Below are 21,941 nucleotides of genomic sequence, written 5' to 3'. Positions count from 1 at the left end.
CCTGATGCTACCAATTCATCAAATTGTGCAATTAATGCAGACAAATGTGTCTGCAACACATTAGTGACTTCGGCTTATTTGCTCATTTGAAAGTAAGTATCCATTGCTTTGGTTATGTTAATTTAGTGCCCCTGGATTATGTAAAGGGAAACTTTTAAATGAGGAAATGAGTGAAAGACACATCAGAATGTGTTTTTACAATACAAATTTTAAGTTCATAATTATGCTAAGTCTGTTCTGATTTATGTATGTGTGTTTCAGTATAACTTTAAGTGAATAATTACACCAGGTCAGTAGACAGTTGTTTTGTGTATTTCTTTACAAATTTAAGTGAATAATTATACCAAGTCTGTACAGATTTGTGTTTCATGTATGTGTTTCAATACAAATTTAGTTACATAATTACACCAAATCTGTACAGATTTGTGTATGTGAGTTTCAGTAAAAATTTAAGTAAATAATTACACCAAGTCTGTACCAATATGTGTTTTGTGTATGCGTGTTTCAGTGCAAATATAAGTTAATAATTATGCAATGTAATCATTAAATTCAGACATGGATAATTACATAGACTATTACATGGACAGATGTATAATTACAGATGTAGCCTATGTCATTGACAGATAGATAATTACAGACATGGACTATGCCATTGACAGATTGATAATTACAGACATAGACTATGTCACTGACATATGGATAATTACAGGCATATACTATGCTATGGACAGATTGATAATTACAGACATGTTCTATGCCATGGACAGATCGATAATTATAGACACAGACTATGCCAGATGGATAATCCCAAAGTATTAAGATGATAACAGTATCTCACTAATCTGAATTACAGTCATTATTACATTTTATCAGACAGTTAGTACTGTATTACACATTGCAAGATATATATATAAAACCAGTAGAAAATTAACAGTTTATATGGTTTGACCACTTTATTTACAACACCTTTAAAAGTTATTGAACAAAATTAGCAATTTGGTGTTTTAGCAAACAATGTTTTTCACTTCACAAAGATGGCTGCTTGTTGGATGTTATTTATTCTTCCCAAAAATTACTTTTATATAAAGTTTTGGAGTTGTGTGTCATCACCAAGGAATAAGCGAAGACATTTTAAAAAACTGTAATTTTATTGTGTTATATACATGATGTTGATTTTTCAATGTGGTACTGTAATTTTATTGTCATCATTTGTACCTAAGAGCCTCGTCATTTCGATCTGATGAGACATTTGATATTATTCAATAACCATGACTTGATAAAAGGAAGAATATGTTCCTTGTTGTCATTAGCATAGACAAGATTCCATCGGGTAAATTGAGATTCCATCTGCACTGGATAGCTTAATACAAGTATATCACTGCTGAATAATTTAACTGGACATTTTTGGTGCATGTTTTCAGCAGGTCTGTGTCCCCTCATGGAATTCTGTTAGGAGTTGATCAAATGAGTGGTATCGCTTTTCACTGAAAAAGGGCAGCTTTTCGCTACTTTGACATTGCCCAAGTGCAAACTTGTGCCAGAATATTCTGATTTATGAAGCGTGTCACTGTTTTGTAATTGATTTCCACCACCCTTACTGCCTGACTAATGTGTAATAAGGGGACATTGTAATACTGATGTGCCCAAAAGGTTGCCCTTGCAAGGTGCTATCAACACAGATACGTAAATTTAATCAGATTTTGCAATGCTGGCTGAGACAATGAGACGCACCCATTGTCAGGTTGCAGATAATGGTGCAAATTGACAAGGAGGCAAATTGCAATATTTCTGTGCAAATTTTAATGCAACCTCCTGCAGTGGAGTGCTCTTTGATCCTGCAGATTAAGTTGTCTGGTCAGAGTGTCTGGCTTATTATCTGTGGACATGTATTACAGACACAACAGTTAGATGAGGGGGGAGAAGGGGCTGGGGGGACTCGCTCATTACTGTTTAAAGACACACTAGGGATTGGGTAATTTTAACACACTTGCACATCATAAGCTGAGGTGAGAGAAGACAATATATACAAAGAAAGATACTTTTCAATAACTGCAACTCTTGTAATTACAAATTATATCATTGCCTACTTGTACTGGACTTGCTGAATAAATTTGTAGAAATATTCTGTGCAAAATAATGGTCAGAAGGATGAAATATTTATTTTGTTTGAAAAATTGTATTACTGTAGAATCATGGTTGTTTTCACATTGACGACTGTCAATTTAAAAACTCTTAATGTACAATAATTTTTTAATGTCTGCAATGAAGCATGTTAGACAGTGATGTGTCATCTTTTTATAATCTTAATAAATGCTTATAGGAAATGGAGAGGCAAGTCTATGCAATTTTTCAACTATTCTTTACCTCCGTATAGAATACCTTATTGTATTGTTACATAATGATTTTCTTCGCTTCAAATAAATGGCCATTAATTCATTGCAACATATATCAGTCTGTATCATGTTCCAACAAAGCCCACTTGTGCCTGGAAAAGGCAAAAAATGCAGTATTGGATTTGCAACTGAGTCTATTTTATGGAGGTGAACTGTCATTGAGGATTTCTGCCCTAGTTTTTAAGTGAAGACCCTTAATCCATACTATGACAAACAGATGTCTCAACATTTTAATAAATATTATTGTGAGATATTGAAATGGTTAACCAATAAAAATACATTGAAATAGAAGTAAATGCAATATGAAATGGGCTATATTGAATATTCTTTGCTTAATTGAGTGAAATGTACATGCAAAATGGCTTGAAATGTACATGCAAAATGGCTTGATGTAATGAACATGGTATGAAATTTACAGAAAGTGTACAAATACATGGAACTATAAGACAATCATCACATGATAGGAAGAAAGTGAAAGAATTATCCTGTTGACTTTCTTTTGGCAACAAGGTGCAAGCAAAGAGATAAAGACCGAAGAATTTGTTTGCACAGATTAGAACTGTCCTTAATGTTTTGTTTGATCTACCCAACACTAGCACTTAAACATGTCCATATTGTCCTGTTAGAAAGCTTTTAATAAGTTAGGATTTAACTGGAAACAAATAGCTGGCCCTGAGCTCATAAATCAGAAGGGGGTTGGTTTTAAACATGTGATGGGCAATTATCATACATTTGAGAAGAAAGTCTTTTATCACAACATTTTTCCATTGAAAAACTTGTAAAATCTCTTTTCTGGATAATATGATCAATTCAACATTGATGTCAAAAGTCCAAACAAAGACCGATTATTTAGCTGAAAATGTCCCCAGTAATAAAAGTAATACTAGCAGGTTTATATTTTATAATTTCTCATTAAAAGGCATTGAAGCAATTAAGTATTTAAATATTTTCTTGCATTGAACTATATTTTCATAAATACAAGATAATAATACAAATGGCAACAAAATAAAAATTAATTAGTTTGCATTATGTAAAGGTCTAAAATGAGATCACTAAAGGATAAAAGATCCTTAAATATTCTTAGTTTCAGATAAAACATCAGAAGGGTCTATTCTTGAATGTGCAATTAAAGAATTCATGCTAATTTGTTAAAAATGTCACTGAAATGTCAGAGTGCAAAAAAATCTTGTTTCACATTTTTAAGCCTTGAAATAAATCCTTCCTACATTTAGAAAAGTCTTCCATTCCCTTTATTTTCAAATTGGAGGGGGGATTTTCCCTCTGAATTTTCAGTTACATGGTATAGACCCTGGTACAGTACCCCCCTCATTATAGTACTGTCTATGGGAGGCATAGATAATGTCACACTATTGTGAAATTACCTTATATTGAAGTACATGATACAGTACCCCTTAAGTATAATGTTGTATATTGGCCAGTGTACCACCTTATTGTGAGACCACCTTGTCATGAAATATATAATACAGTACCCTCACATATTGTTTTCTGTGGAGCCATAGACAATACTGCCCTGTAATGAGACCACCTTATAATGAAGTACATGATACAGCATTCCCTCGTTAAAACACTGTCATGGGAATCATAGAAAATACTGCCTTTTAGCAAGACCACTTTATAATGAAGTACATAATAAACATAAATTTACTAAGGCATTCCCGGCCGAGTCGTACGAGAGACTTACAAAAATGGTACTAACAGCTGCCTTGCTAGGCGCTCAGCATTAAGAGGTTATTGTTAGGACTGGTTGGCCTGGTGTCAGGATAATGTGACTGGGTGGAACGTCATGCTACATGTCTGTGGCATGATGCCCCAGTGCTAGACATCACTATAACTGCCACACTGCAGACATCGTAACGATATGACTGAAAAATTGTTAAAGCTATGTTAAACATCCAAATCATGCACTCACACACTAAGACTGTACGAAGTGTGATTGATCAAATTTGTCTCATAACAAGAATGGTGTTATAATCAGGGACTTTATAGTGAGGGAGTGCTGTATTTAGTTCAGATTTTGTTTTTTTAGCATTTAAAACAAATAGGCCTTTGTTTTCTTTTTTTTTTTTTGCATTGTTGTGACTAAAATTTGAAGACAAAAATTTGAGTCCTCTATAGACGTGTCCTGTATGTAGAGATTAAAAAAGACAATAAACAGAAAGAAATTGATCCATGACATCTTTTAATGGGTGTCAGCTAAGGCAGGGTTCACTGTAGTTGTACAGTCGTCACTTATTATCACATGATAATATGGTTCTCCATGCAACATGGTCCACACAGTATAACATGGTCCCAAATATAACATGGTTATAGCCATAGAGTCCATTGGTTGAATTCTCTTGTCTCCCCAGAACTGTATGAGAGATCACTATATTAAAATAGATATACTTATTACAAATATACTTTTATTGATAAAAAGAAAGGTAAGTATTTCATTTAATCCATAACTGTACAAGTTAATTTTGGGGTTGAGGGGGAAACAGGTTGTGGAAGTCAATTTGTCATACCTGTATATATTTAATTTTTTTCACTGTACTGGTTTACATAAGTCCTTTGGTGAAAAAGGTCTTAAATCATTTTTGCTCATAAAACTTTGGAATATACAATAGATCCATATAAAAGTCAGGTAATGGAGGTAGGAGTCTTGGTGGCCCATTGGTTAGTATAATAATCTTACACCAGAATGTATGTGAATTTAAACCCTACCATAGAATGAGCCTGGTGCTGCCACCACACTAAACAACCTACTTGTTTTGCTGTGCTGTACACTGCCATACAGAGTCATACCAATTCATATTAAATTTAATAATATTCATGTCAATATCAGATCGGGCAAGAGCAATATTTCAGGTATGAAATGTGATGCACACGTAAAACGTTAAGATGGGAGGGGTGGCAGATACATCTTTTCTGCTTCAGTGCCCTTGATTCCTCCATCTGCCAAGTCTCACTTTGATATCCTCTTCACCTCAGAAAGGAATGTGTCTAATTATCATAGCCACCTTTTATATTATCACACTCATTGTGTCATTGTCACACGACTATTCTCTCTTTCTGTTCTCACTTTTTATTATTGTACCATAATCCATCTATTTTCTCATTTATTCTGATCCCTTTTTTGTTCTTCTGCCTGCTTTAGCTTTTCTCTGGTTCATTTGTCAAAAATGAATTATCCATCAAAGAATCAGTCACGGCAAATTCTGACTATTGAAATTTATTTCAAACTCGCACGTTATATGCAGATTTTCCCTTGGTCAGCATGTGCACCTTTTGCAAATGTATTGAAGTCTTCCTTTAAGAGCCTGTTGCCAATTTCACTTGGATTGTTGTAACAACCAGGTTAATTTGGGACAGCTTGAACCAGATATAATTAAATGAAAATATAATGCTACTTTTTTCATTTATCTGGAAATACTGAAGAAATGCCAGAGATGCACATGACATGTTGTTCATGTTGTAAATGAGACCCAAAGTGATTTGAGTGATTACTGTATACATCTTAAGATATATCAGACACACCCTTTTTGAATAGTTTTGAATGGAGAATCTACTTAATGAATTGTAGGTTAATGATTTATAATAATAATAATAATAATAATAATAATAATATTAATATTAATAATAATGATAATAATAATATAATAATAATAACTATAATAATAATAACAACAATAATAATAATAATTAATTATAAATTAATAATAATAACAATAATAATATAATAATAATAACTATAATAATAATAATAATAATAATAATAATAATAATAGTAATAATAATAATAAAATGCAATTAAGCCATTTGTGATGTACTTATCTTCAAATTTTGAAAGAAATACGTACAAATTGGTCTTTAAAACCCCCAATACAATTTGTATTGTAACTATTGGTCATTTGACTTTTCATCTGACACAAGAGAATGAATCATTTTGATCAGATTAAAACTTTGTCAAGATACAGTTTTAACAATTTCATTCAGTGTCTGTAATAGCAAAGATTTAATTTTCATTTTGTATTTTTAATTTTAGAAGAAAGCTTTCCCTGCTTACGATGTGGCGAAGTCTTCAAATCTCGAATGGCTATGACCCACCACCAAATGTATGCCTGTACAGCTCCAGCAACACCCATTTTCCAGTCCCGTCCACAAGAAAATCTATCAAAGTCAGAGGAAAATAGCAAACTGTAAGTTTCTTGCATTAACTGATAGAAATTTATTGTCTTTTAGTATATCCCTTGATAGCATACTAATATCCTGATATTCATCTACAGTACACTGGTATCCTGAAACAGTCATCTTCAGTACACTAGTATCCTGAGTCATCTACAGTACACTGGTATCCTGATATAGTCATCCTAATATACCTCTCTATAATACACTAGTATCCAGATATAGTCATCCTAATATACCTCTGTAATACACTAGTATCCTGATTCAGTCATCTGCAGTACACTAGTATCCTGATATAGCCATCCTAATATACCTCTCTATAATACACTAGTATCCTGATATAGTCATCCTAATATACCTCTCTATAATACACTAGTATCTAGATATAGTCATCCTAATATACCTCTGTAATACACTAGTATCCTGATTCAGTCATCTGCAGTACACTAGTATCCTGATATAGTCATCTTAATATACCTCTCTATAACAGAGTAGTATCCTAATATATACAGCTTACAGTATACTGGTATCCTAACAGTCATTGACAGTAAACTAGTATAATGCTGTAGCAAGCAACAGTATACTATTATACCTCGCTATACTTTACTAGTATCTAGATGTAGCCAGTTAAAGTCATTTTTTTAATATGTGATAGATATGGTGTGAATATTAAGTTGTTACATGTACTTGCAGACAGTTTTGTGCATTTCAAATGATATTCTGTTCTTTATGTTTTTGATTCAAAGTTTATTTTAATTCACTTTATAAACTTTCAATTTCAGACATTTGTCTCCGATTAAAATCATGCCATCAGAGAATATTAATTAATACATCACAATCTGATCACATTAATAATCAGTTTTTTTAAAATCAGTATGTTAATTACAGTGGGGACAAATATTTAATGGAAATCACCTAAAAGAAATGCATTTATCCAATACACTCTAGTTAAAAATGTTTTTAGATGTGTTTAACATGGATCGAATGACAACGTGCATGAAGTTGTTAAAATTATGTGGGCTCGTCAGTGTAACCTCTTTGTAACAAGTCATTTATTTTATGACAATGTTTTCCTGTGTCACTTGAATGTCAAATATCACTTTATTGGGCTGGTGTGTACAATTTGAACTCATGACAATGTACTGTGTAATTCTGTGAAACCCATTACCATCTGGGATAGGGTTACCTGAGGCAAAAGTCAAAAACCTTATGGAATTATTTTTCCTTCATCATCCCACATCATTCACAGTAGGTATTTTAATTTTTGATTGTTTCGACTTGCATGTTAAGGTATCATAATGGGTGCTGAGGGAACAAGTTTACATGCCCCATTTACACCTGATGATACCTGAACTGTTTTTGCCATGCTAAATCATGTTTCACAAGTTAAATGATAGGTGGCGCAGGATGTCTTGTGTCACATCAAAAACCATTCCAGACAGGTTTATAATACACTCCATGACTGCCATTGCAACCATATTTGACATAATTTCACACAATTTTATTTGATATCAGAACAGGTCAAAGGTCAAAGTTAATTGAACTGGAAACAGTTGTGGGATGTTTTTAAAAAAACATAAAATGCAATTGACATCTTTCGCAAACATGTAATTTTACAAATGACCAAATCAAATCACCGCAATTAGCTATGAGGTTATCACGTTCAGAAAGCAGGTGTAATGACCTCAGGTATTTTTTTGTGGGAGAAGGGTCATCTCCATCTAAAATTTTGCGATGTCTTCAGAAAATTACAGGCGTTGTGACAAGCCATTATGGAAAGATATAATGTAATTTAGGTAAATGGGTCTTTGTCCGCCAAATCAAAGTGCTTTTCATTATCAATAAAAAAATAACACGTTCAGACAGGGATGCACCAGGGAGAACATAAATGTTTACACACCATGCACCTTGGTAAGCCATGCTTAGATCTCTTCCCAAATATTGCCATCCTGGACTCTCATAAACTTGTTCTTTAATTGCTCTTAATTTCAAATGTCAAAATAAGTTACTATTATGGAAAGAGTTTGAGATGGGTGGAGTTATCTATCAGTTAACATAGATAAGTTACCATACACACCCAGATAAATACACCTGTCTGTAATGAACCTAATTTAGGAAAGTGTTAATATATTAGTGTGAAAATCATTTACATCTATATACAAACCTCTTTACATCCTTAAACATGCACTAAATATGTTATCAAATCCTTTTAAAACATTTACTAAACATGTTATCAAATCCATCATTGGCTTAAAATGAAAGCAAAGTTTTATGCTCAGTGTGCAAGGTTACTAGAGATGTGATCTTTCAATTTGGATTTTTCTGTACATAGCTCAGAATTGATTTTCATCATGAGAAGGGCATTACACAATATAAAAACCAATTAAAATTAAGACAGCAGTTTATAAATGAATGAATTTTGTCCCAGACCTTCTTACAGGTGCTGTAATTCTATGACTTTAATTCACTGTTGTTATAATTCTGTCCAGTGTTTTTAATTGTACATGAGACCACTCTGGTGGCCTAGTGGTTAGAGCATCTGCCTCAGATATGGGAGCTTGTGTGTTCAAACTCTGGCTGAGTCATACCAAAAACTGATAAAATTGGTACTGTCAGCTGCTTTGCTTGGCACTCAGCATTAAGAGGTTAGTGTTAGGACTGGTCGGTCTGGTGTCAGGATAATGTGACTGGGTGGAACAAAATGCTACATGTCTGTGGCATGATGCCCCAGTGCTAGACATAACTGTAAACTGCCAAACTGCAGACACCATAGTGATATGACTGAAAAATTGTTAGAGCTACGCAAAAAAATCCGAATCACACACGTAATTGTGCATGAAAGTGACTACACTGCCATTAATGAATTTCTACGTGGATTAAGTAGGGTATATGTAAGGGGGACAATTCATCATTTTAAATTGTATTTCAGATTATTGATATGAAATTTCTTATTTCTCAAATTATTTTATAATGATTCTACAGGCATATAAGATAGAATCTTATCAGTTCAATCAGACTTTGTGATAAAACATGTCTTTTCAAAAACTCTATATGGTGTCCTATTATGAATTTGGGGGATTTTCTTTTTCAGGAGTGTCGATGGCAATGTTTCCTCAGATGGTGGAGAAGGAGAGTTCAAATGTGACCATTGTCACAAAACGTTCCAACACCGGTCCCACTTGATTAAACACCAGGTAATATTTGCAGTCTTACTTTGGTTCTAGTTTTGAAGGAGTTTGGATTTGCAGTTTTACTTTGGTCCTAGTTTTGAAGAAGTTTGGATTTGCGGTCTTAATTTGGTCCAAGTTTTGAATGAGTATGGATTTGTGGTCTTACTTTGGTGCTAGTTTTGAAGGAGTTTGGATTTGCGGTCTTACTTTGGTCCTAGTTTTGAAGGAGTTTGGATTTGCAGTCTTACTTTGGTCCTAGTTTTGAAGGAGTTTGGATTTGCAATCTTACTTTGGTCCATGTTTTGAAGGAGTTTGGAATTGCAGTCTTTGGTGCTTTTGAAGAAGTTTGGATTTGCAGTTTTACTTAGGTCCTAGTTTTGAAGGAGTTTGGATTTGCAGTCTTACTTTGGTCCATGTTTTGAAGGAGTTTGGTTTTGCAGTCTCACTTTGGTCCTCATTTTGAAGGTGTTTGGATTTGCAGTCTTATTTTGGTGCTAGTTTTGAAGGAGTTTGGATTTGCAGTCTTACTTTGGTCCTAGTTTTGAAGGAGTTTGGATTTGCAGTCTTACTTTGGTCCTAGTTTTGAAGGAGTTTGGATTTGCAGTCTTACTTTGGTCCTAGTTTTGAAGGAGTTTGGGATATGGTATGGGGAACTGTTAAAAATGATGGTAGAAAGCAGGAAATCTTGATGTAACCACCTTACTTTCTAGTAAATCTGTAGGAGTGTTTATCTTGTCATGCCAGAAGGTAGCTTTCCAGCATCAATGGAAATGCGATTCCATTGGCTAATGAGATTATATGTCATGTGTCACTGTGATAATAAAATGTTTTACATAAACACAGACATTTATGTTGGCTGATTGGGACATGACTGCTGCATTGGTTACGTTGCTAAACCATATATTTTTCAGTTATGTGTGTGTGCGTGCATGCATATATGTGTGTTACTTTGGCATAAATGACCATGTCTTTAAAAAATTGTTAAATGTGACTTCTGGTCATAACTTGATTGTAATAAAGTAATGTTATATATAAATATCCAATGTAAATTTGAATGTAAAATATTTTTGCCAATCAGGTTTCCTTCCAAAATGCAGGTTAATAATGGATTATTTTTTTTTACAGGTAATACATGAGAGTGGGAGACACTTTCCCTGTGAGCATTGTGACCGCAGTTTTACTGACCCTAGCAACCTACAACGCCACATTCGTTCCCAGCACCATGGTGCCCGGAGCCATACATGCACTGATTGTGGCAAGACGTTTGCAACATCCAGTGGCCTAAAACAACATCAGCACATCCACAGCAGTGTCAAGCCATTCCAATGTGAGGTTTGTTTGAAAGCGTACACGCAATTCTCCAACCTTTGTCGACACAAGAGGATGCATGCAGACTGTCGTCAGCAAATCAAGTGTAATGATTGTGGCCAGGCTTTTTCTACAATCACTTCTCTTAGTAAACACAAGCGTTTCTGTGAAGGAGCTATACGCAATGGCATGCCACGTGGATTTCCTTCTGATGTAAAATTAACAGCACCAGCTCTTGGCCTTCCACATACCAATCCACCAGCCTCCTTCAACTCTCTATTCTTGGGAGCTTATCGACCACCCTACCCATTCTATCCTCCTATTGGACCAGCTTTTCCGATGTTTCCAGCTATGAGAGGTCTTCTTCCAGGATCTTTGCATTCCCCTATGCAGAACATGGGATTTGACAGAAGTAGTGACAAGTCTTCTCAGGATGAAAATGGGAACAAACTTTCCTACAGCGAGAAGAAGTCCCATGTTGGGTCTGATAGTAGTGATGGATCAGAACTTAGCCTTTCCAGTGACAGAGACAATGATCTTTCAGACAATGAGAGTGATTTAAGCTTGAACCAAAAACCTGGAATCAGTCGCAGTATTACCAGTTTGCCACAGAATCCACCGTACTATCTTTCTAGATCATCCACTCAGGTCACCATGTCAACACAATCACCAAAGCCTACCATCCTGAAAACCAGCACTCCAGTTGTACCTCGAACTGCAGAGCAAGATTCACCATATGACTTCTCCAAGTCTAAAGCTGAAAATTCTAATTTGAGACCAACTTCCAAAGGCAAGGCTGATACAGAGGCTGGGGATCAGCCCCTAGATTTGAGCCAGACCAAAGAGGTGTCCCCTCCTGAGACCCCAAGAAAAACCCATGTCTTTGGAGAGATGAAGCCATCCACAACAGCTGACACAAAGCTTCACTATGCCTACCCTCAGTTTTCCAATTCACTAATGATGGAGCAGGCCCTCAGAATAGCTGAGAATAAAGAGAAGCTTCAACAGTCCATGCAGGATGTCAGTAAATATCTGCCATATGGAAGGTTTCACAGCCCATCCTATCCCATAGGATTCAGTCCATTTCCCATAATGGTTCCCAATTGTGATAAAAGTATTTCTCCAATTGGAAAGGTCAGTGAGAGCTTCTTTCCATCACCAGGAAATAAGCTAAAGGATCGCTATGCATGCAAATTTTGTGGAAAGATCTTTCCACGCTCTGCCAACCTAACCCGTCATCTGAGGACACACACTGGGGAACAGCCATACAAATGTAAATACTGTGAAAGGTCATTCAGCATTTCTTCCAATCTCCAGCGACATGTTCGTAACATCCACAATAAGGAGAAGCCATTCAAATGTCCACTTTGTGATCGGTGCTTTGGACAGCAAACCAACCTGGACAGGCATCTAAAGAAACACGAAACAGAAGGCATGAATGTGACTGACTCTCCAGTGAATGAGAATGAACTGGACGACAAAGATGAGGCATATTTCTCAGAAATCAGAAACTTTATTGGGAAGGCTACCGAACAGGATATCAACCAGAATTCTATCAGTAGAGAAGTTTCCATGGAGAACAACATGAATGATCAAGAAGAAGTGGAGGCAGAAGAAGATGACAGCTCAGAAATGATGGATGGAGAAGACATGGAGAATGAAAGTGGATTAGAGGAATCGGATCTGAAAAAGGAAGATTCTCCAGAGAGTGATGGACATTTTGTGCTAAATGGTTTTCATCCCACCAAACTGACTGATGAACTCTGTCAGAAGAACAGTTTTGAGCTTAAGCAAGGATTCAGTCCTTTACTCTGTTCAACATAGTGCCAACAAAGTTTTTGCTAAAACACTCAAATCATATGTCAAAAAACTTTCATGAATAATATTCATCCTTATTTATTTCTCATTTTTATGGAATTATCTTCCAGACATCAACAAGAACTGATTTCTAGTGATTCTGATAATTCAGATAATCCCAGAAATTTACAAAGTATAAACAAAACATTCGGAATGACTTGGCTGCTTACATAGGCCAGAATGAACGTTTGATTGAAAGTGCGAGTTGGAAGAGGAAATGGTACAAAACACGTCAGAATTTATGTCTAAGTTAACGTTCAGCAAATTACAATGTATGCATAATGCTTATTTTGATGTTGACTTTTATAGATACAAAACTTCAATCCATTTAAGAACTTCACGATTGGATATTTTCTTGAAAGAGTACGTTATTTGTTTGCAGAAAATTAGATTTAGGATATAACATTATTACATGGCTGTATATACTTGCTTATAAGTCTGATCCTACTGCAAACTCGACAAACCCAGATCTGGGTGTATGCAGTTTGTTGAGAATAACAGATCCTGATCTGCAAGTGCATTGTCTGCTCACAGATCTGGATCTGTGCAGTTTGTTGGGAATAACAGATCCTGATCTGCGAGTAGTGTCTGCTCACAGATCTGGGTGTATGCAGTTTGTTGGGAATAACAGATCCTGATCTGCAAGTGCATTGTCTGCTCACAGATCTGGATCTATGCAGTATGTTGAGAATAACAGATCCTGATCTGCTGGCTTATTTGCAGTTGGACTTGACCTTACAAGCAAGTATATATGGTATTGTGTAGCAGGTCACAGACAGTTTTTGTGTTTTTTTTTTTTTTCTTCCTTCGATTACCAGTATCTATCTTGATTGGTTGCATGGTCTGTGTAGATTGGTTGCAAGGTCTGTGAACAACTCAACTAATTAGAAATTCAGCCTTGCCTACATCGTAGTAAAATTGGCATACTGAGTAAAAGCCATTAAATAAATAAAAGGATATGGGGGATTACTCTGAAACCAAACCAAAGCTCATTCTCAGTGAAAGCAAGATGGCTTAAATGCAAATTCAAAATAGTTCAGGTGTTGCTATGTTGTTCATTTGGGAAATCATTTTCAGTTTATGAATCAAAGTTCCAACTGTTGTCAAAAAACTGAATTCTTCATAGACCTTGAACTATAAGACCTTGATTTATAATACTTTTAAATAAACAATCATTATTTAACTCAAATGTACAATACCTCTACATATGTCTTGTAATAAGTCAATTTTATTATTGTTGTCATGAAAACAGGTGTAACAGTTTAAAACTGAAAAACTGGAAATCATTTAATTTCTTTTTCAAACAATTTGTAGGAAGTAAATTTCTTGTTCAGATTATTACTAAAGCCCAAATTGTGAGGACAAGTAGTTTGTATATAGATTGTATAGATTATTTGCTTGAAGTGTGTTCAACCTTTTGCTATTTAGAGTTTTATATTTATACATGTAAATATCGAAGAGAAATCCATTATTGTTTTTCCTTTGCTTTTTTCTGTGATAGATTGATATAGTTAAATATTTTGTATGTAAGTATAGTAGTTATAAATAGCAGTTGTCATTTTATCAAAGCTGCATATTAGTTCTTCAATGTCAAATGTCCTTTTCATCAAGACTGCATAGTAGTCCTTGAATGGCAGTTGTCCATTTCATCAAGGCTGCATAGTAGTCTTTAAATGGCAGCTGTCTATTTCATCAAGGCTGCATAGTAGTCAGTAAATGGCAGTTGTCTATTTCATCAAGGCTGCATAGTAGTCTTTAAATGGTAGCTGTCTATTTCATCAAGGCTGCATAGTAGTCATTAAATGGCAGTTGTCCATTTCATCAAGGCTGCATAGTAGTCATTAAATGGCAGCTGTCTATTTCATCAAGGCTGCATAGTAGTCATTAAATGGCAGTTGTCCATATCAATATCGCTGCATCATATCACTTTGAGATTGTATGAAAAGGATTGAATCTATAAACTGATTCATCAAATATCACACCCCTAAACACATTGGTATTCACTGATACTTAATAAAAAATACTCCATTTTCAGACATTGTATGGGTTGGAATGGAAGTGGAATCCTTTTGAATATTTTAAAACTTTCCTTATCTGATATGTCTGAGACACGGAAAAAAAATTATTTAACCAAAAGTAACATTTTTCTAGATTTTAAAATGCTTACATATAGACTGAATTTATATTAGTCTGTAGGTACCAGGCTGTAAAATTGTAAAAAATGTTGTTGTTTGTTGGTTTTTAAATTGCTGTATGCCAAGGAAATGGGAGATAAGTGTCTTTCTAAAGGACACAACAAGATAACTGGCCTGGGTGGGTATTGAACCCAAAACCCTTGGATTATGAATCCAGCTTTTTACCAACTGAACTACATTGACTGCTTTATAAAACATACTTTGAATTCATTTATTTTCATAAGTTGCACATTTTTGTGCTTTTCTGAAAAGCAAGTTTTGTACTTGAATTCAAGAATTAGGTAACAGTTCCAGTTGTTTCAAAACAAATTCATTGTTTTCAACCAAGCAGACCACAGATTGATATGGGAAATAGAGCAAAATCATGGTAGAAAATGCCATAAAAAGTCATACTTTTTGAATTAATGAAACTAATAATTCATTTGCTTAAACACAATACATGTAAACTTTGTTTGGAAAATTTTTCAAAAAAACTGTAAGGTGAGGAATTAAATTGTGTTTGCACATTTTTTGGCAGAAATGTGGAGTTAACAAAGTGCATAATCCTTCAGAATATTTTGTAATATCAATCTAGGTTGAATTATTTAAATTAGTTTTAATGATTAAATTTATCTTTCAGATTATCTATTTATTGAATCAGAGAATTACTATTTTTAAAGGAAGATTAAATACCGCCTTATAGTATAGAGATTCCCACCACTTCCCATTATGGTTAATAATCAATCTGGAATACTGTTGCAGTTTAAGTCCAGATGCAAACTGCATAGATCCAGATTTGTCATTGCATAGTGTGCTGGCAGATCTGGGTCTCTGCAGATTGTTAGGAGTAATCAGTAGAACAATTAATATAGACCCTGATCTGTTGGCACATTATGCAATGGCAGATCATGGTCTGAGCTGTTTGGAGTTAGGCTTGTACAGTGTACCATGTATTTTACATAGTCTGATCATTCAGCAATCACATGTTATGGCATTAATGTTTGTGTGTACTTCATGATAAATATATCTGCATACAGTGTGAATCTCATTCTTAGTTAATGTTTACTTGGTTACAAAAAAACCACGATGATGATGACTTTCAAACATTGTGTTTAAACAGGTTTTTCAATCAATATACATTCCAATTTATACATGTCCCCCCCACCCAATACATGAATATTACATTTTTCTTGAACTTAGTCAATCTTTGGGAGCAATATATATTTTTGATAATTCTATTTTGAAGCAGTTAAACAATTTTTGCCTAAGTTTTTCATGATCATTTAGGAAATACATGAAATTATTATGCAACCTTTTTCTCAATTGCTGATAGAGCAATTAACATGATTTTTCTTAACACAGAGTTCTTTAAGGACCTGGGGAATTACTTAACTTATACAATTTATTGGGTTTTCTTTAACAGAAAACTGATTAAAATGTCTCATGTTTATAAGTAGTAAAACAGTTAATACTTTTATTTCTCAAATTGTAATTCTCCTTGTGGACATGATGTTTAATAGACACATTGTGCCCTCTTGTATATATTGTCAGAGGAAACTAATGCAGGTAACTTTCTCTACCTGGGATGGATCCAACAATGATCATGTAGGAAGGTCTTGGACATTTTAAAAAATCAGTTTAATGAGGGGAAAAAATAAATTTTGTGTTTTAATAATTTTGGCCACTTGTGACATTATCTTTTGTTATCTACTTTAGAATGGCTAAACTTACATGGCATAGTCAAAGTTGGGCTGATCCATGCATATAATACATACATACATACATACATACATACATACATACATACATGCATACATATATACATACATACAGTCATGCAAACAGACAGACATACATACATACATACATACATACATACATACATACATTGTGTCTATTTTAAGAAAGGATTGCATTTTTAGGCAGTCTCTTGTTTTGATACGGGATATCATTATTGGTACATACACATTGGTACATACACATCTTATTTTGACATATTGGTACATACATATTGGTACATACACATCTTATTTTGACATATTGGTACATACACATCTTATTTTGACATATTGGTACATACACATTGGTACATACACATCTTATTTTGACATATTGGTACATACACATCTTATTTTGACATACTGGTATATATTTTGACATAGTGGTACATATAGATCCTGTTTTGACATATTGGAATATACACAACATATTTTGACATGGGATATCAATATTGGTACATATATCATATTTTTATATGGGATATCAATATTGGTACATACTCTTATTCTACAATTTAGCATTTTACAGAACGGCATGTTGCTCATTTTTTCCAGCAATATCAAATAACACATTTCACACTGCAACTTGTACAACATGCATTTGAACTTTGAAAAGTAAAATAGAAATTTTGACAGTATTAGATATTGATCAGTGATATTGTTTTCCAGAATTATTTGGGACCAACTTCTCCATTGCTATCATAACCATCATTCTTTGCTTTCTACTGGCTTAATTTCACTGTCATTAATTTCAAATAAGTTTATATAACACAGAAGGTAAGTTTGGCCCTTTTGTAAGTGTAAAGATGTACAAATTTTAAGATTTCTTTTGAATAGATATTTAGCGTTTTCATGTTTGAATATATAGTTTTGCTGTCATTTTTTCATCTCAATCTGTTTGTGAGTTGGCGAGGATACTCTGAGATATTACAGAATTCTATTATTATTACATTTTGAAGAGAAATGTTCTGTCTCAAATGAAAAAAAAAATAAACCTTGCTTTATGCATAGATGTTTCCTAGTTTTTCTTTATTCATAGTTTGTCTTTATGCATAGATGTGTCCTAGTTTGTCTTTGTGCAATAACATGATCCAGTTTGTCTTGTGCATTGACATGATCTAGTTTGTCTTTGTGTAAAGACATGTTTTAGCTTGTCCTTGTGTAAAGACATGTTCTAGTTTGTCTTTGTGTATAGACACGCTCTACCTTGTTTCTGCTTCTTTTTTTGGGGGGGAGGGGGTGTGCATTTATTTGACGTTCTCCGTCAAGGGGCTACAGGAACACTTACTTTTTCAAATCCTATACCCCACACTCCACTCACCTTTGAAGAATAAACAAATAATCCCGTTGTATTTCTAGACCTAAAATGTTTTGCAGTGTAATTAAGGTCGTACATATGTTAATGTGTACACAAATCAGAATCGGATCTGAATTTTGCTTGCATATAGTAGATTGATAGAAACAAAAACAAAAAATCAAATCAGTTTTGCGCAAGCAATGCAGCTTCTTCTCAGAACGTACTCTAAAACCATCTTGAGTTCGCAATATTCAAATGGCCCTTGAAGTGAAGGAAAACCATGAAACCCGGTTGGACGGCTACGAATCCTCGCACGTGTCAGCACCATGCAACAAACTCGAGACCATAGAGGTGCAAAGCGACTGTACTTGTATAACCACTGCGCTGTCGAAGCTTCTTAAAGGGGATAAATATGACCAGACATGCTTTTTATCAAACATAGTTCGATTTTTTCAACTCAGATACTAAAAAGTAAGTAACTGTGACCTACACATCAACAACAGCTATTTAAAAATAAATTTCGTTGCACATAACTTGCAGTTTGTATCCATCGTAAACAGGACCACTTCCAGGATGGAAATGGGTTACTTTTCTCAAAACCTGGACAAAATTTCCCGTGGGAAAATAAACTCCCATCAACTTCGTTTCCCCCTAAAATCCCGGAAATTTGATTCCTGGCCATCTCGTACTTATTGGTTCTCGACGTAGACCTTCGCTGACGTCATCGTGGCGACTGGATGTTGTTGTTGTTGTAGGATTTAACGCCATTTTTCAGCACACGATAGGACATACATGGCGGCCAGTATTAATGGTGGAGGAAGACCCCGGGAAAACCCCAGAAAGAACCACCTACCCACGAGAAGCTACTGGCAAGCTTTCTCACATACCACGTGACTGGATGTAAGGGTCTAGATGTAGATTGTTTTCTTTCTTTCCTTCTTTTGCTGTCTCAGTTATGGTTTTATTTTCTATTCTATTGTTTAGATTCCCTCGTTCTTTTTCCTTCTTTTTCCTTCTTCATTTGGTTTATGCCAGCGTGCGCAAACGCGAATCAACATCTCCCCTGAGAGATATTTGTCTAAAGCGCGAATAGATACGCACCATATGAACTTGAAAGATACCAACAGATTTTAAAAACATGCGTGTTTGTTGTCGTGCGCGGTCGACGAAAGAGAGGGTTTTCGTAATTCAATATTCATCAATAATTGAAGAAATGGTCTAAACATTAGTTATGAAAAAACTTGTAAAATTTTGGTTACAAAGCACAATTGAAACATACAGATTTGTAGGAGATTGTGAACTTTGATAGTGCCAAATCTCGCAACTTCATCCAAACATGAATTCGTCATTATGTAGAGTGTCACCTGTTTAACCTTGCGTTATATGTAATTAAACAAGGTCGCTTTTATGTGTCTCTCTAACTGGAATCCTGACACATCAAAAGTGCAAATCTATTTTCTTTTTCATTCCAACACGCACATTTTTCTACAATCACTTAATTTGAAGAATTCTATAATCACGTTCGTTTGGAGCGAGAGGACCCTAGTGAATCGGGTTTGTTCCAAAGGAATATAAGGACAGGCTAATTTGTGGGTGGTCGCTTTACCCTGTGACATGTGTCATCCGAAATATTCACTTAATCATTATAGATAAATATTTTTGTCATCAGGTATCCTGTTACCTGTACACATTCTTCAAAACATTATTTTATTGGATGACTGGAGAGGCTCTTCAAAACCAAACGAAGACGAACTCGCTGTCAACCGAAATCGTCATTAAAGCAAAATAAACTAAAATGACGCACTTAATAACTGATGTACACATTTTTTAAATTTGGATCTGTCAATTAAAAATTCTTTGGATGGATACTTCATATCTTAGGACTTGTATTTTAATTTTCTTTCAACAGCCCTTTTGTCACAAATCTATTGACACAAGGAAAGGAAATTTTCTACGTCTATTTATGTTACATTGCAAATAATCTATTCATAAATCGCTTGTTATGAATGAAACTGATCATGGAATAGATCAATGGATACACACCTCCAGTCCATATATTCCATAGAATATGTGTAGGTTTTTCAAGGATATCAGAATCTGACTACGTTTACTCAGTGACAACCAATGATATTGTGTAGTTAGATAATAATAATAATAATAATAATAATAATAATAATAATAATAATTTATTTATTTATTTATTTATTTATTTATTTATTTATTTATTTGTGTTGTTGATTATGATCCCTGTTGTTTTCATCGTTAACATTATTTTTTTTTGCCAAAAACTGAAGGACTGTGGGTTCGAACCCTTCCATGAGATAAGCGTGAGACGGCTGCCGTAGGGTGTCTGTGGGAAAGGCGCTTTACTCCAATTGCCTCGGTGTTAAATTACCTAAGTAAGTTGCTGTGCCTTAAAACTAAAAGCAAACAATTATTGTGGTTGTTGTTGCTGTTGATATTTGTTGTTGGTGGTATTATTATTATTATTATTATTATTATTATTATTATTATTATTTTGTTATTATTATTATTATTATTATTATTGTAGTTTTTTGTTATTGGTATTATTATTTATTATTATTATTATTATTATTGTTTACTGATAATATTTAATAACGGCGGAGACTTATCCCCCTTTTGCTGACAGGCGAAGAATAAAATGCACTAAGGAGTAAAGCAAACCATTATCAATCAGGTACTCTGGAACTGTTATACTTGTCAGACATTTTCTTACCATAGATTCCCATGCATGTATTATAGCCGGGTATGTTTGGTTTTATTTTTTTAATAACCCTGTTGGATTGTCTCTTCAGTTTTGGGGTTTCTCATCTACTTTAGTTTTTATTTGTTAAGAGTCATAAATTTATGCCGCAATTGGAAACTTATAACATGATGGCAACGCATAGCAGTCTCGTGACAAATAATTGATAGTTTTCAAACTTAAGTACTAAGGATATAAATTCTCTACTCTAATGTGTATCGTGTCCCGAAAGATAAATGAACGCAAGTGCCTGTTACTGAAATATGTAACAGTCGCTAAACTGTATATACCCGCCTTTTGGGGGAGTATTCTATCCATTGATCCTTTCTCGTTGTCTGTCTGTCGGTCTGTATATTTATCCGCATGATAAATTAAGTTCTACAGCATGTGTCCTAGCCAAATTTTGTGGATAGCTGACACTTTGGGTAATTAAAAAATCCCGTTAATCTCAAGGTAAAAGATTAAGGTTAATGTGATTTAGTCAGGAGAAAAAATATTTTCGCGCAAAAAATTGTTTTCGACCATGAATTTTCACTGAAGTTAGTTGTTCTGGAGTGAAAAGGTCAAAAGTAAAATTTACTGCAGGTGAAAGAAGAAAACTATTAGTTTGTTTGTTTGGTTGACCTTGACCAAAGTGTGTAGACGGCTTGCACTTAAGGTATTAAAGAGGCATATTAATCTGGGTGTCAAAAATTATAAGGTCAAGGTCAATATAGCTCTAAGAAAAATGGGGTTATGTAGAATAACTTGTATTGTGTAATAAATTCCTGGACCAAATTTTATGGATGACTTGCATGGACGGTAATAAGGAACCCAGAGCGTCTGGGGTTTAGAGGTCATAGGTCAAGACCGTAATAAGTCCTTGTTTTGGAGGGGAAAAAATTGGTTTCTGCACAATTATTGAGCTCAGAGATCCTGCCTTGACCAAAAATTCAGATCACAGAAACTCAATGAATCCGGAGTCAACCACCCCCCACTATTTCCTACAAAGTGGACTAGAAAACACGGGACATCC

The 21,941-nt window shown here is 34.5% G+C and overlaps 1 protein-coding gene across 3 annotated transcripts in view; it reads left to right on the top strand.

The window, feature by feature from the left end:
- The window catches only part of LOC149782269 (histone-lysine N-methyltransferase PRDM16-like), an 82,273-nt gene extending 64,400 nt beyond the window's left edge, over positions 1-17,873 (top strand). For all 3 annotated transcript variants that reach the window (XM_089933644.1, XM_089933645.1, XM_089933646.1), the window contains 3 exons: positions 6,439-6,592; positions 9,670-9,772; positions 10,874-17,873. In XM_089933644.1, coding sequence (XP_089789770.1) covers positions 6,439-6,592; positions 9,670-9,772; positions 10,874-12,880 — 2,264 coding nt within the window. In that variant the 3' untranslated portion in view covers positions 12,881-17,873. The remainder of the gene's footprint in view (positions 1-6,438; positions 6,593-9,669; positions 9,773-10,873) is intronic.
- The last annotated feature ends 4,068 nt before the right edge of the window (positions 17,874-21,941 follow it).

Source organism: Sinohyriopsis cumingii, chromosome 15 (genome assembly GCF_028554795.1).
Source record: "Sinohyriopsis cumingii isolate HCF-2022 chromosome 15, ASM2855479v2, whole genome shotgun sequence".
NCBI classification, from domain to species: Eukaryota; Metazoa; Mollusca; class Bivalvia; order Unionida; family Unionidae; genus Sinohyriopsis; species Sinohyriopsis cumingii.
This window is presented reverse-complemented; position numbering and strand designations above follow the sequence as displayed.